General features: G+C 37.8%; 1 protein-coding gene across 1 annotated transcript in view; it reads left to right on the top strand.

Moving 5' to 3' along the window:
- LOC117354106 (alkylglycerol monooxygenase-like) overlaps positions 1 to 16,466 on the top strand; it is a 163,565-nt gene that overhangs the window by 82,435 nt on the left and 64,664 nt on the right. The window contains exon 10 of the mRNA XM_033930994.1: positions 11,046 to 11,162. Within this exon, the coding sequence (XP_033786885.1) occupies positions 11,046 to 11,162 (117 nt within the window). The remainder of the gene's footprint in view (positions 1 to 11,045; positions 11,163 to 16,466) is intronic.

Raw genomic sequence — 16,466 nt, 5'->3', positions numbered from 1 at the left:
AATCCAGGATAAAACAACAAAATACATCATACAAGAAATAAAACAGCATAATACATCATTACAAGGACTCTGACACAGCTTATAAGTACTCCTTTAAATGGCTTTTCATCAGTTACTCTATTTACCACAAAGAAAATGACATTTTACTTTATAGAGCTGTGTACAGGCATTTTTAATGAAACATTTGAGTTGAATCCTGCACTATGTCTTCTAACATATTCTCTCCTTCCAGCAAGTTGCAGCTCATTTAAATAAATTAATTCAGGCCACTACAAGTGTTTGCAAACTTTGATATCTAGAATGTTAATCTATACCAGGGGTAGGCAATTCCGGTCCTCGAGAGCCAGAGCCAGGTCAGGTTTTCAGGATATCTACAATAAATATGCATGAGATAAATTTGCATCTGAAGGAGGCAGTGCATGCAAATCCATCTCATACATATTCATTGTAGATATCCTGAAAACCTGACCTGGCTCTGGCTCTCGAGGACCGGAATTGCCTACCCCCAACCTATATCACTGGCCCGCCATCCGAAAAGAACCCCTCTGGTTTTTTTTTAATTTTAGCTGCTTAGTATAAGATAAACATAAGTAATCTAGTCACAGTTTATAGAGCTAACGGAGCAAGAGTCTTTGACTTGGACATTCACTGACACTGAATGAACATAAGAACATAAGAAATGCCTCTGCTGGGTCAGACCCGAGGTCCATCGTGCCCAGCAGTCTGCTCACGCGGTGGCCCAACAGGTCCAAGACCTGTGCAGTAATCTTCTATCTATACCCCTCTATCCCCTTTTCCAGTAGGAATTTGTCTAATCCTTTCTTGAACCCCAGTACCGTTTTCTGCCCAATTATGTCCTCTGGAAGCGCATTCCAGGTGTCCACCACACGTTGGGTAAAAAAGAACTTCCTAGTATTTGTTTTGAATCTGTCTCCTATCAACTTTTCTGAGTGCCCTCTTGTTCTTTTATTATTCGAAAGTTTGAAGAATCTGTCCCTCTCTACTCTCTCTATGCCCTTCATGATCTTATAACTCTCTATCATATCCCCTCTAAGTCTCCTCTTCTCCACGGAAAAGAGACCCAGCTTCTCCAATCTCTCAGCATATGACAGGTTTTCCATACCTTTTATCAGACGTGTCGCTCTCCTCAGAACCCCCTCGACTAACGCCATATCCTTCTTAAGGTATGGCGACCAAAGGGAGGTAGGGGAGGGTCATTGATGTGGGCAGACTTGATGGGCCTTGGCCCTTATCTGCCGTCACCTTCTATGTTTCTATGTTTCTATGTTAATATTGGACGCAGTACTCCAAATGCGGGCGCACCATTGCCCGATACAACGGCAGGATAACCTCTTTCGTTCTGGCTGTAATACCTTTTTTGATTATACCAAGCATTCTATTCGCTCTCTTAGCGGCCGCTGCACACTGTGCCGTCGGCTTCATTGTCATGTCCACCACCCTTTCCTGGGTACTCTTATTCAATAATATCCCTCCCATTGTATAGTTGTACCTCGAGTTTCTGCTCCCCACATGTAATACCTTACATTTCTCAACGTTGAACTTCATCTGCCATCTCGTCGCCCAATCTTCTAGTTTGTTCAAGTCCCTTTGCAATTCTTCGCATTCCTCTGTAGTCCGAGCTCCATTAAATAGTTTAGTGTCGGGGGGCGTGGCTTGGAGCGCGCACAACATGGTGGCTTAGCCGCGGCGCTCCTCGTATCCAGGCAACTAACTGTAAAAAATCAACTGTTTTGCTTCGCTCGCCCGAGTTAAAAATATTAAAAAACAGCGTCGGAAATGGCTGCGACAAGGCAGGGAAAGTCCGAAAAGCCGTGCACTTCGGGTGTTTCGGCGAAAAGGTCAAAGGTTACTCCTGTGTCGCCGTCGAGTGTGCCAATCCCGCTGGAAACTGAAGATTTTACTGATAAAGCGGATATTATGGCAGAACTGTTCAAAATCAAGCTAATGTTAACTGACAACACCACCAAAATTTCAGAAGTCAAAGAAGAAGTGCTCAGTCTAAAGCAAGAGATCCAGACTGACAGGCAAAGGATCTCAGTGATTGAAGAGAGAGTCGAGCAGCTGGAAACTATCACACAAAAGTGTGAAGAGAAAAGGAAAGATGTAGCAGCCTTAAAAAATCAACTGGTGGATTTGGAAAATCGGGGAAAGAGAAAAAACATAAGAGTGCTTGGTTTAGCTGAAAATCTTGAAGGGGGAGATGCTATACAGTTTTTAGAGAACCTTTTACCTAAACTGTTACAGTTAAATTCTAAGTGGCCGTTAGAAATAGAACGTGCACACAGAATCCCCTCAAGAAAACCAGTAAACCAGGCTGGCCCTAGACCCTTGATTTTTAAAGTTTTAAGGTATTAGCAAGCTTTGGAAATCTTAAAAGTGGCAAAAGCAAATAAAAACTTAAATTATAAGGGGTCTAAATTGATGTTGGTTCCAGATTTTGCTAAATACACTGCAAATATAAGGAAACAGTTTATCACGTTCAGGCAGCAATTAAAAGAAAAAGGCTACATGTATGGCTTGTACTATCCATCGACAATGAGAGTGTCTAATGGGAATAAGTCCATGTATTTTCAAGATCCTGGAAAACTTAAAGAATTTTTAGCACAAGAGGAACCAATGTCTACATGAAAAGAAACAGAGTAATAGGAAAATTTCATCTGAAGGGAGAAGAAAGAAAGAAGAAGAAAGAAAAATGGGAGATAAAATGAACAAGAAGAAGATGGACAAGAAGAAAGAAGAGGACAAAGACTAATGATTGAACAGAATATTTTTAATTCATTTGAAAATTTTTGATTTAAATATTATAATATATTAAATGATATGACATAATCTTAATTACAAAGGAATCAAATTATTTTATGGAAGTTAGTACATTCATATATATTTATGCTAATATTAATTGAGATGAATGATAAGAAATTGTTAATTAAGAATATAAAGATAGGGAATTGGGTATTTGAATGGGGGATAATTAATAAAGAAGGAATTAATTTTAGATTTTTTATTAATTGATATGAAAATATCTACTTTATTCAAATAACTATTCATATTGAATTTATTATGAATAATGATGTGTGAGAATGTTTAAATTGATTATATTAATATTGTTATCAATATATATTAATTGTATGAAAGGGTATATCTAATTTAAACAATGATTATTTAATATACATGGAATATAGCTAAATTTGAACAATTAAAAAAAAACATATTGAGGGGGTAATATATTACTTAGAAGAAAGGATATGTTTATAATTTTATGACTTAATTACATATAAATCTTATAATCATAATTTCACGTATATATTAATTGATATGAATAACAAATTTATTAAATAAAGGGTTAAGTCTAGGGAATTGGGACTTTTAAAGAAGGGATAATTAATTAATGAGCAGGTAAAGGAAAATGGGATCTTAATTAAATTATATTACTATTTTTACTATATAATTATATTGAATTTTATATAGATTCTTTTCTGTAAGAATGTGGAAATGAATATTAAATGACTGAGTATATATAGATAAAGTAATTAAATATTTATATATAAGGGGAGAAAAGAATTGTTGAACTTTTGTGATATGTTAAATTAATATAGAGGGATATTAGTTGCCTGAGGGAGGGGATTTAGGTTTTGCTTTTACCAATGTGTGTTCCAGGTCAGACATTGATTATGGGAGGGAGGGGAGGGAAAATAGAGGGAGGGAGAGGGGATCAGAGGATTAATGTATTTATGAGAAATCAAAATGGAAGAACCATAAAATTTGAATTGTCTTTATATAATTTTATTTTTGGGGAGGGGAGGGGATGGGGGGATTGGGAAAAGGAAATATACCTAATAAATGTGCTGAGATCTGGTCATGTATGTTATCATAGAATATTGGTTAAAATTTGATTATGACTAGATGGATATAAAAATTTATTCTATTAATGTCAATGGTTTAAATCACCCTATTAAGAAGAAGAAAGTATTATCGTTCCTTAAGAATCAAAATGCGGACATCTATTTCATTCAAGAGACGCATCTTTCTGAAATTGAATCTAAAAAATTATCTGGGGGTTGGATTTCTAAATGTTTCTTTGCATCTGCAGTGGGGGAAAAAAGCTGGGGTTGCTGTCCTGATAAATAGAAAGTGCAATGCTGATTTCAAATTAATAAATTATGATCCTTTAGGAAAATGGGTGCATATCAAAATGGTTCTGGGAAATACAACCCTGGATTTATTAAATTTATATGCTCCTAATTCGAATCAAATGGAGTTTTTCAAACAAGTTCAACAATTACTGTTACCACTGGCTGTTTCTAATTTAGTCGTAGCAGGGGATTTCATTGCTGTAATGGATCCGATTTTGGATAAGAGACCAAGTAGAATTATGAAATCGTTAGGTTTAGATAATTTGGTTCAATCTTGTAATTTAGTTGATATATGGCGTATTCTTCATTTTAATGATCAGGAATTCTCTTTTTGTTCTCAGGTCCACAAATCTTTCTCACTAATTGATTATATATTTGTGTCTAATAATATAGCGCAGCGTGTGTTAAATGCAGTTATTGATCCCATTGTAATTTCTGACCATGCTGGAGTGTGGATTGACTTTCAGAATATTGATATAGTACATTTTAATCCAATTTGGAGATTTGATAATGCTTTACTTGCGGATTCGAACTTTATGGAAGATCTTAAAATAAAGATGAATGAATTTTTTCAAATTAATAATTCGGATAATATTAATGCTGAGATTTTGTGGGACGTGTTTAAAGCAACAATAAGAAGAAATATTATTTCATATTCAGCATTTATTAAAAAACAACTTAAAAAACAATATGTTGATTTGGAAAAACAAATTAAAATATTAGAAAATAAATTAATTGAAAAATGGGAACATAATACACTACAAAATTTATTAAAAGTAAAAGCGAAATATAATGAGATTTCTTCTCAATTTGTGAGGAAAGATATCTTCTATAAGCAAGTTCAGTACTATGGTAATTCAAACAAAGCTGGAAGATTATTAGCAAATTTTCTTAAAGCAAAAAAAGGAAATCTAAGATTATTGCAATTAAAGATACACAAGGCAATACACACACTAACACTAAGGATATTTTAATACAGTTTCTTGATTTTTATAAAGATTTATATTCTTCTGAATCTTATGAAAATAAAGAACAAGATGGGTTAAATTTCTTAAATTCATTTATTGGACCAAATGTTCCGGATCATATAAAATGAAGTTTAGAAGATCCTATATCTTTAAAAGAAATAGAATCAGCATTGAAGTCTCTTAGAGTTGGATCCGCTCCGGGTGGTGATGGTTATACTGTTGAATTTTACAAAACATTTCAAAATATTATCTTACCATACTTATTAAATTTGTATCAATACCAAATAAATAATGGGAATATATCAGGTACTATGGCTGATTCGATAATTATTGTCTTACCAAAACCAAACAGGGATCCTACCTTGGTTTCAAACTACAGGCCTATCTCTTTATTAAATGTAGATGGTAAGTTGATTGCTAAAGTATTAGTAATAAGATTGGCAAAAGCTCTTCCTTTTATTATTGATGTACACCAAACAGGATTTATTGCTAAAAGACACTCATCAAATAATACTAGATTAGCATTTCACTCTTTAAATTTAGCGAAAAAAATGAATGATCCAGCTTTTATGGTATCTTTAGATGCAGAAAAAGCATTTGATAGAGTGGAATGGAATTATATGTATCAAGCTCTGGAATGGTTTGGAATAGGCCCCGGTTTTATTAAAATGATTCAGACATTGTATAGCTCTCCTGGTGCAAGATTATATATTAATAATAATTTATCAGATAGATTTAACTTGCGTAGGGGAGTTAGACAAGGATGTCCTTTGTCCCCCTTATTATTTGATGTTGTTTTAGAACCCTTATTAATTGCAATTAATCAAACTAAGGAGATAAAGGGAATCCCATTTTCTTACTGGGAATTTAAACTTTCTGCATATGCAGATGATATATTATTATATTTAAGAGAACCGGGGAATACTGTTCCAAGTTTACTTAATCTTCTGGAGAAATTTGGAAAATTTTCGGGATACAAAATTAATTGGAGTAAATCGGAAATTCTTCCAATTAATGTTCACTATAACAAAGGATTATTTGACTCATATTCATTTATTTGGAAAGAGGACGGGTTAAAATATTTAGGAATTATTATCAAAAATACAATTGAAGATACAGTCAAAGAAAATGAAAAACTTTTATTAAAAAAAACAACAGAAATGTGTGAGCAATGGAATCCTTTACATCTTTCTTGGTGGGGAAGAGTTCAAACAATTAAAATGATGATATTGCCTGTGGTTTATTATCAAATGAGTATGATACCAATATTTTTTCAGGGGTCATTTTATAAGAAGTTAAACAATATTCTTACAAAATTTGTTTGGTTTGGGAAAAGACCCAGAATTGCTTTAGTATCTTTACAAAGAGCAATTGTGGAGGGAGGGTTAAATTGTCCAAATTTTTATAGGTACCATCAAGCCTATATTCTAAGACAGGGTATGTATTGGATCCTCCCAGATCTCATGGAGAATGTACCAGATTGGCTATATCTAGAATGGCGGCTCCTGTTCCCATTACATTTAGAACATCTAATTAGTATAAAAATGCCTAGACGATATAAGGATAACAGAATTCTATCAGATACTTGTAAGACATTAAGATATATTAGTAATCTATCACCAGAGCCAATTGCTAAATCTTTAAATCAATCTATTTGGGTAAACTCCAGGATCAAGATTGGCGGATACAAAATCGTCTGGAAACAATGGATAATTGCAGGTATACGAACATTGAATGATGTTATTTCAGAAGGATCAATGCTTAGTTTTTCACAATTGCAACATAAATTTGGATTAAATAAAACACAATATTTTAAATGGATGCAATTGAAGCAAGCTATTCAGGCAGGGTTCCCTGAATGGAAAGATCTTAATACCCAATACAGCCTGCAGGTTCTATGTTTCCAGGCGGATTTTTTTGGATCACCAAGCCGCAAAATGGTATAAATTGTTAAATGGATTTTTAAATAAAAAAAAGAAAACTGGACTTAGGGATATTTGGAGTATTGAGATTGGTCAGACAATTTCTGAGTCTCAATGGCCACGATTTTGGTCCTGGAGATTAAGATCTACAAAGTCAGCATCTATGAGTCAAACTTGGATGTTTTTGTTACATAGTTTTATGGACCCCTACGCGCTTACAAAAGATAGATAGTACTAGATCTAATAGATGCTGGCATTGCAGAGTAGAAGTTGGGACATTAGACCACTTAATTTTATTTTTGTCCCTGTGTAAATGCATTTTGGAAACTAATTTGGCCCCAAATTAATGAATTATTAGAAAATCATGTAGGACTCTCATATGATACTATACTATTTGGAACAGCAATGAGAACTCAGAATCAGATTTCAGCAAACAATAACAAACTATTATTAATATTGACAGGGATCGCCATGCAACAAATAACTCAAAATTGGAAGGATTATACCAAATTAAACTTTACATTTTGGTGGAATTCAGTCTGTCATATATACAAAATGGAAAAAACAATAGCATTACAACAGGAAAATATTCATAATTTTAAGAAAATTTGGGAACCATTGACTCGTTATTCCAATGATCAGATTTCATAGCACATTAGTAATAGTAATATTAGAATGGAGAGGGGAATGTATATTAAATGGATTTAAGAAATGGAAAAAGGGGAGGGTTATATTTTATGTGATAAGATGAATTCTTGTAATCACAATTTTTCATGTATTATTTGAAGTTTGATGTACAATTAAAATATTGTAAGAATGAAAAATTTATAAATAAAATATTAAAAAATAAATAAATAAATAAATAGTTTAGTGTCATACGCAAATTTTATTATCTCGCACTTCATCCCTGTTTCTAGATCATTTATGAAGATATTAAATAGCAGCGGGACTAGAGCATTGGTCTCCAATCTTTTTCATATAAAAGGCCACAAGAAATCTCAGAGGGCCACCAAAATATTTAAAGGGAAAGGAATTGGGACTTGTAAAACTACAAAAGGCAGTATAGAACAACACTGAAAACAATTTACATACAGGTACTTAAAGCATTTTCCCTATATGTCCAGGTGGGCTCACATTCTATCTAATGTACCTGGGGCACTAGAGGATTAAGTGATCTGGCCAGGTTTACAAAGAGCATCACGGGATTTAAACCCACAACATCAGGGTGCCGAGGCTGTGGCTCTAACCATTACACCACCCTCTCCTGCTTACATATATAAGCTTATACTAGTTAAATACCCTTTGTAATACTGCTACAGTTCACGTGCATCTAAATATGAGTGCTGATCTTTGCCCTGTCCTGTGCCTATATGTATGTATGAACAGCACAGGCATAGTAGGTCTTACTCCTGCCCTATACCTTGATCTGTCCTTGCCTGGCCGAAGGCAATAATTTTTTTCAAACTTTTAGGGGAGGGAATTCTATAAATGGCGCCTAGGTTAGACACTGCTAGGCGCCTACATCAACAGTGCCTTGTGGCGCCTAGCCGAATTCCGTGCGCACCTCCAAATTTGTTAATTGGCCACTACTGGAAACAGGAAACTGGGTTTGATGGAACTTTGGTCTGTCCAAGTATGGCAATTCTTAATTGACATTTTAATTGAAAACACCTTTTTAAAAGTCGATTTTTTAAAAACATTAACTTTAATTGAAGTTCTATGTTAAATTCAGCACCTAAGTCAAGGCACCTACTTGGCCTTAACGATGCTTACTTGAAAAATAGGTGAATATAGGGGGGGGGGGAATAGGTGTGGTAAGACTTAGGTGCTAGTAGCACCTGTGTTAGGCATCGTGGCCTAATAAACCAGTGCCTAATACTAGGGTGCTTACTGGTGCCTAAGTCAAGTTAGGCGCAATTCTGTAAACAGGGCCTAGTGGTTGATTGTCAGTAGCGCCGAGGGGTGCCTAGGAGATAGCCGCCACTAGGTGCCGTTTATAGAATCAGCCCCTATCCGTGCAGGCAGGATTGAACACCATGCATTTGCAGGACTTGAGCATTTCAACCAATTGTTTGAAGGCCACTATGGATGGCTTTGGGGACTGAGCTGCAGGTTGGAGACCACTGGTCTAGAGAGTCTGAAGAAAGAAATGGTTTATTGTACTGTAGAATGGGAATCTTGACTGAAAAATGCTTGAAGAGAGTCACTAAGGTTTAAGAGGAGAGTACTGAGGATGTGATATGCATTAATGTATAAAAAAGGGAGTCTGCTAGGAGGAGAAGTTTAGAGCAGCAGCATATTCTGGAAATGTCTGCCTGCAGAGAGAGTGAAGTGGCAAGAAGAAGCACCCAGAAGCCTAGAGGGCAAGGAAAGGGAGCAGTTGGATCAGAGCTTGAGACTACATCACAATGAGCATCACTCAGTCACTGAGGGCAGCACTTGATTGGAGGGAGAGTGTTACTTACTTCTGGCAGGGCAGAAAATGACAGTAGGGAGATAAAGGGAAAGGGGATGGTATTTGAAATACCACCTTTCTGTGGTTACAACCAAAGCAGTTTGCTTATTATATACAAGCTGTCCCCGAGTTACAGATTAGAGAATGACACGGTGACAAAATTCATCACCGTTCCCGCGGATAACCGCGGGAAACCATCTTCATGTCATTCTTTAAGGAGAGAGGGAAGAATCAGAGTATGAATGGCCAAAACCACTGACCCCCAAGCTTTGCTTTGAAGAATGCTGGTGTATAAGGACTGAGGCTGAAATAGACACTAAAAAATAACATGGGATTATTTCCCGCGGTTATCCGCGAGGACGGGAACGGTGATGAATTTTGTCACTGTGTCATTCTCTATTACAGATGCCTGACTTAAGTACAACTTGTACTTAAGAACGCGGTTGCAGCTACATTTGATTTCACTGAGCAGTGTTTCCAGGGGCATACACTTCTCCTGTAGCAGATTCAAAAATGATGCACACCATATTAAGAACAGTGTATGGTTGTGCATGTTGTACCTTAGAGGGAACACTGGTAGGGACAGTTGGCCCTTTTGTCAGTTGGGAGCAGAGGTAAGCAGCAAGAATCTTAAAATCTACTAGTTCTGACTTACATACAAATCCAACTTAAAAACAGTTTTAAAAACGTTCTTAAACCGGGGACTGCCTGTATAGGTATTCATTAGTACTGGAGCAATGGACGATTAATTAACTTGCCTAGTAACAAGGTGCTGCAGTGGGAACTGAATCCAGTTCCCCTGGTTTTCAAGTCACTGCACTAAACGTTAGGCTACTTACTCCTCCAATGATACAGATTAAAGTTATACCTTTCCTTGACTTCTGCTAATAAATTGACTTTGAGCATCCTGTGTTTGACCCTTTCATTTTGTAAAGGCACATTGATATCTGTGCTGCCTTTATAAAATAGGCTTCAAATAGGTGCCATCTTGGGACTTGGGTTGGCAAAAATCATAGAAACATGATGGCAGATAAAGGCCAAATAGCCCATCTAGTCTGCCCATCCACAGTAACCATTCTCTCTTTCTCTCTCCGAGAGATCCCACGTGCCAATCCCAGGCCCTTTTGAATTCAGACTGTCTCTGTCTCCACCACCTCTTCTGGGAGGCTGTTCCATGCACCTACCACCCTTTCTGAAAAAAGTATTTCCTTAGATTACTCCAGAGCCCATCACCTCTTAACTTCATCCTATGCCCTCTCATTGCAGAGTTTCCTTTCAAATTATAGAGACTCAACTCATGCGCATTTACATTACATAGGTATTTAAACGTCTCTATCATATCTCCCCTCTCCTGCCTTTCCTTCAAAGTATACAGATCAGGCCCAGAACTTAGAAAATCAGGCCTAAATGAATTTTTTGTGTACTGTTAAACATGCATCTAACATTCTTTATTGTGAAATTTTGCTGATCTTCATGATGGAAAATGGTGGACCAGAAGAATTTACCAGAGAAAACTGAAACTCATAATGAGTGTGCTTTGTTTTAGGTAACTGGAAAGGAGCTTCCATATAACCCAAAGATGCCTGTTTATCTTCAAGTTTATACTGTGCTACATGTTTTCATTATATTAGAATGTTTCCTGGACCTATTTCTTAATAAGATGGTAAGTACATTATCCCACCATCTCTTAACATTGCAGATAATTTCCTTTCTCTAAGGTCATCCATTTCCATAATGGTGGTAATCTTTCTGTCAAATATTTATCAAAGCGCTTAATGAAACTAGTGTTTTCTCTCCTGTGCTTGATTTTTTGTATGCCTTCTCTAAGCTAGAGCATCATTATGTACATTGCATAGCAGTGATTTTATAAAGATTTCTTTTTAAAGTATATGGAAATTGACCATTATAAAATTGCACAGGAATACTATATAATAATACAGAGTAGCTGCACCAAAAGATTGTGCCTACTTTTACATAATCTACTCATAAGTATGCATGAAGGTATAGTTTGCGTAATGCAAGTGTGTAGTGGCGAGGTATATGCATGTTGTGTTCTTATACTTGCAAGTACGTAAATGATTAGAAAAGCATTTGTGTTCTTGCTAACTAAAATTATAGAATTACACCCCCTCCTCCCAAATGGTACATGCATAGCTGTTAATTTGTGTGAGAATGTTTATGCACCATTGAGAATAATTGAGACCTTAATTTTATAAAAGCACATATTACTCCAATGATGGTTGGAGCCATAGGCAGCGGAATGCATTTTTTTTTTTGGGGGGGGGCTAAAAGCTCCACCCCCCCGGACCACACCCCATAATAATGATTAATAGTAATACCATTTTTTCCATTCATTTTTCAAATATACACACAGTATAATGTTATTAACAACATATAATGGTTAATCACAAAATTAAACTACACAAAGCACACTGTATGCTTCTCAACATTCATTCCTACCTGAACACCTGGCCTTGGTCACACATTGAGAACACAGATAATAATCCCTATGCTAACACAGGACCACAAACTAAAAGTACTAATATATACAAACGAAACCCTAAGATACCAGACTCTACATGGATTATAACACCTGAGAAATAGAAATTAATTTCTTCTTGAACAGTGCAAAATATAGGTAGCAAATATGAATTCTCAAAACTGACACATTTCAATCAGTAAATTGAAAATAAAATCATATTCCCTACTTTTATTGTCTGGTAATCTAATCATCATTTCCCAGTCTCTGGTTACACTTCTTTCTGTCTGTGCTCTTGTATTTCCATGGCCTTCTTATCCATTTGTTGTTTTTCTCTCCTTCACTTTCTGCCCTACATTCATTGTTGAACAAAACACAAAAAAACCCTCTCATCAATACTAGGCAAGTTTCTCAAGTAATATCTTCATATAACATTTAAAGGTTTAAATATTTAAATGTGCTCATAAGTGAAAGGTCACTTGGATACACAAAGTCAGAGGCGTGAAGAAAGTACAAGAGTTTTTATTCACAGCATGCCGGGACTCTAGTGCAGTTAATAGCCTGCCTACTAGAGTGTCAGAAACAGGAAATACACGGACTTTTATGCCCTTTTCGCAAACTAATATATGCAAAAACTACAATTTTCATTTGTTACTTCTATAACTTTCTACAATTATTATTGGTCCTAAGCCAGCACTTATGATAGGCTCAGGGATACAACTTATAGTCCTATAGGAAACTAGCTCATTTCTCTGCTTATCTAAATCTTACAGGTCTAAAGGCTACATGTACAGAAGGGCAGGGCACATCATGGCTCAAACTCTTATCTATTCAGCTTACAATGTGGTAGGGCAAGGACATACATTTCAGGCAGATGCAGTCAATAGATTATACACTGTTTTTAGCTATGTAGGCCAGAGCAATATTTTAAACAACAGTTAACTATTTCATGACCCTACATTCCCCCCTTTCAGGCTGGCGTACCTAAGGAGCCAAGCCTGACAAAATAAAGTTAGGGGTCAGAAAAGTCGGGGTTCCCAGTGGGTAAGGGACGATACTGGGAGAGGGCAAGGGCCAATTCAGCAGTGGAACGGTTGACAGCAGAGTCCACAGTGTGGTGAAGAAATTTCATAGCCAGTGGAACTAAACAAGGTAGACAACATAGTACCAGGGAGGACAAAGCAGTTATCAGCAGAATTGTTTTCAGGGTCATACCAGACGGTAACCAAGAGCCCAGGGAACCAGAGAACCAGTCTGTATTGAGGCCATGCCAGGTTTGAACAGGAACATGAGCCAGTTTGGTGATACGATCCACAACTTCCTCAATCACTTTACCATCATCATCAAGTTCAAGGCAACAGTTGGAAAGGTTGAATTTACCACAGACACCCCCTTCAGCAGCTAGTAAATAGTCCAAAGCTAGACGATTCTGATAAATAGCAGTGCGCATTTTAGCATTCGCTCTGCCAATGGTACTCAAAGCTCTGGAAGTCTCATTGGTTATCAGTTCAAGTACAGCTTGTAGACGAATAATGCGGTTCAGCATGTAGATTGGGGTCCGATAGCCCCAGGTGCCATCTTCGGCCCATGTGGCAGGTCCGTAAACAGCAATGATCCGTTCTGCAGGCCAGTCATTACCCCATTCACCTATTTTAAGGGAATTGGTGGAAGTAGACCGCTTTTGGCGACCCCTGGTGTTGAATACAGGGGCTCCCAGGTGTTCACCATCAGCCAGCGGTAACAGGAAGAAGCTGGGGCGGATCATGCCGAGTACACAAGTTCCAGTCCAATTTGCTGGCAACCAGGAGTATGCAAATAAGCCGCAGAGCCAGTATCGACCATCAGGGGCTGGCCAGTGATCATAGGAGATACCCTTGAGTAGATTCTGGAGGGGACTACCTGGCAGAGTGGAGGTGAGGTTAGCAGGCCAGGGAGTCCAGGTAGCTGTTGTGGCATTGAAGGACCAGAGCGAGGTACATTTGAGGTGTCCAACTTGAACATTGAAGGGACCATCAATCCGCTGCAGGCAGTGAGAGGCAATAATGGAGGTCCGCAAAGTCCATCGAGGAGGCCGAGGAGTGGAAGCAAAAGTAAGGTTCTGTGTAGATAAGCTTAACATGTCTAACTGCTTTGCCTCCCATGGCCATTGCTCACCCATATTAGTGCCACCACAAACAAAACAATTGCTAATATTAAGGGTTTGTCCAATAGCCTCAGCAAACTGTATAAACAAGTTTCGAGTAACTGCTGGAATTTCAATGTCTACTTTCATGTTTTCATAAAACTGTGGAAATACAATGGAGTGATGTACTGATGCTCGGGGTCGGGTCACTACATGGATGTATAGGTCTGCACCTGGGTCAGACCCTTTGCCTGAAATTCTAAACCCAATACGCCATTTCACATACTCTAATTTCTGATTCCAATTTTGGGGTTTCATGATAGTGAAGGAAACTGGGTTGCAGGCCCCTATCGGGCAGGTTGGGCTAGGCATAGGGCCTAAACGTAGAGTAGCAGAAGCTGGGGGCGGCTGGCCTTTTCCGTGGGTTAGGGGGTAAGTAGCCCACTTAATCTGATGGTCATATTGACAGGCAAAGGCACCATACTTTCTCTGCCTGTACAGTGGAGAGATTATAAAAGGGCACATGTATTTATCACATGTGGAGTAATATCTCTGCCAACTGAGGGACCCACAAGTAACAGAATACTTAGAGTTCTCCAGACCTGCAGCCCTATCAGCAACCCCACATGCATCAAAATACACAGTTACTGGCTTCCTGGGATCCACTATGGGAGTTTGGTTAACAAGCGGACCATCAGCCCCATTAATGCGGACTTCTACCCATTTTTCATCTTTAATACTAGTGGGTTGGTAACATATGACTCCATCAGTGGTTCGGCACTTACGATAATTGACTCCCTCATAGGAACAGACATCAGATAAGGGAGCAATATGACAACGGAATTGGGTTCTATACAGGAGGATAACAAACAAACTTTACACAGGTTCCAAATGCAATTGTCTAGATACTTTTGAATTATTGAGAATTTTTACTCTTGAGAATAGGAGGGGAAGACCTCAGAAGCCTGCACCATCAAGAATATCAATTCTCTAATGATCGTTCAGCAGGACAGGTTTTTAATCATAGGTCTCATACGCCCCTCCACACCGGTTAACAGCTTAATACTCCGATTATATATTTAAATCCTTTGCTCATTTAGACCGGTGAAAGAATGAAATGCACTTATCTGTGGTTAGGAATAAGAGCCCGACGGGACCCGTTTCGCCACACTCTAGGCTTCGTCGGGGGACTTTTTTTGAGAGCTGTGAAACAACACAGAACAAAAAGACAAGCGCTGTAACATTCCATATAAACAATTGTCTTCATTTTTATACGAAATAGTACTCACTGTGTTCAGTTTAGACAAACACTTCAAAAAATGGCGCCGGTGGCGCTAAGACGCCACACCGGCGTATTTCTAAGCAAAGCGTGATGACGTCACTCTGCACGTCCACAAAGTTAAAGCACATTAGAAAGTTCAAGCACATCTAGAGGACTTCAAAAGAAAGAGTGCCAGCCAATATTGCTATTCAAACCCGGGTTTGAATAGCAATATTGGCTGGCACTCTTTCTTTTGAAGTCCTCTAGATGTGCTTGAACTTTCTAATGTGCTTTAACTTTGTGGACGTGCAGAGTGACGTCATCACGCTTTGCTTAGAAATACGCCGGTGTGGCGTCTTAGCGCCACCGGCGCCATTTTTTGAAGTGTTTGTCTAAACTGAACACAGTGAGTACTATTTCGTATAAAAATGAAGACAATTGTTTATATGGAATGTTACAGCGCTTGTCTTTTTGTTCTGTGTTGTTTCACAGCTCTCAAAAAAAGTCCCCCGACGAAGCCTAGAGTGTGGCGAAACGGGTCCCGTCGGGCTCTTATTCCTAACCACAGATAAGTGCATTTCATTCTTTCACCGGTCTAAATGAGCAAAGGATTTAAATATATAATCGGAGTATTAAGCTGTTAACCGGTGTGGAGGGGCGTATGAGACCTATGATTAAAAACCTGTCCTGCTGAACGATCATTAGAGAATTGATATTCTTGATGGTGCAGGCTTCTGAGGTCTTCCCCTCCTATTCTCAAGAGTAAAAATTCTCAATAATTCAAAAGTATCTAGACAATTGCATTTGGAACCTGTGTAAAGTTTGTTTGTTATCCACAGTAAGGAGGTTCAATTCCATTTCAATCGTATGGTAGTTTCTATACAGGAGGGCCATTTCTACCTGATTTCCATTACGGACCTCAGAAAGACATGGTTTACAGGACTTAAGGGGTTGTGCCTGAGCTTCTGGCACAACAGGAAACAAATACAAAAGGAAGAAGCATAAGACAGTAAGAAGAAAACAGCAGTCGGATATAACACATAGGAGCATTCGGCAATGTATACACAGAAAACCCATTTGTCACAGAGTGACTCTCAATGCACAT

The sequence above is a fragment of the Geotrypetes seraphini genome, chromosome 2, assembly GCF_902459505.1.
Source record: "Geotrypetes seraphini chromosome 2, aGeoSer1.1, whole genome shotgun sequence".
Classification (NCBI taxonomy): Eukaryota; Metazoa; Chordata; class Amphibia; order Gymnophiona; family Dermophiidae; genus Geotrypetes; species Geotrypetes seraphini.
Note: the sequence above shows the minus strand (reverse complement) of the source record. Positions and strands in the feature narration are given on the sequence as shown.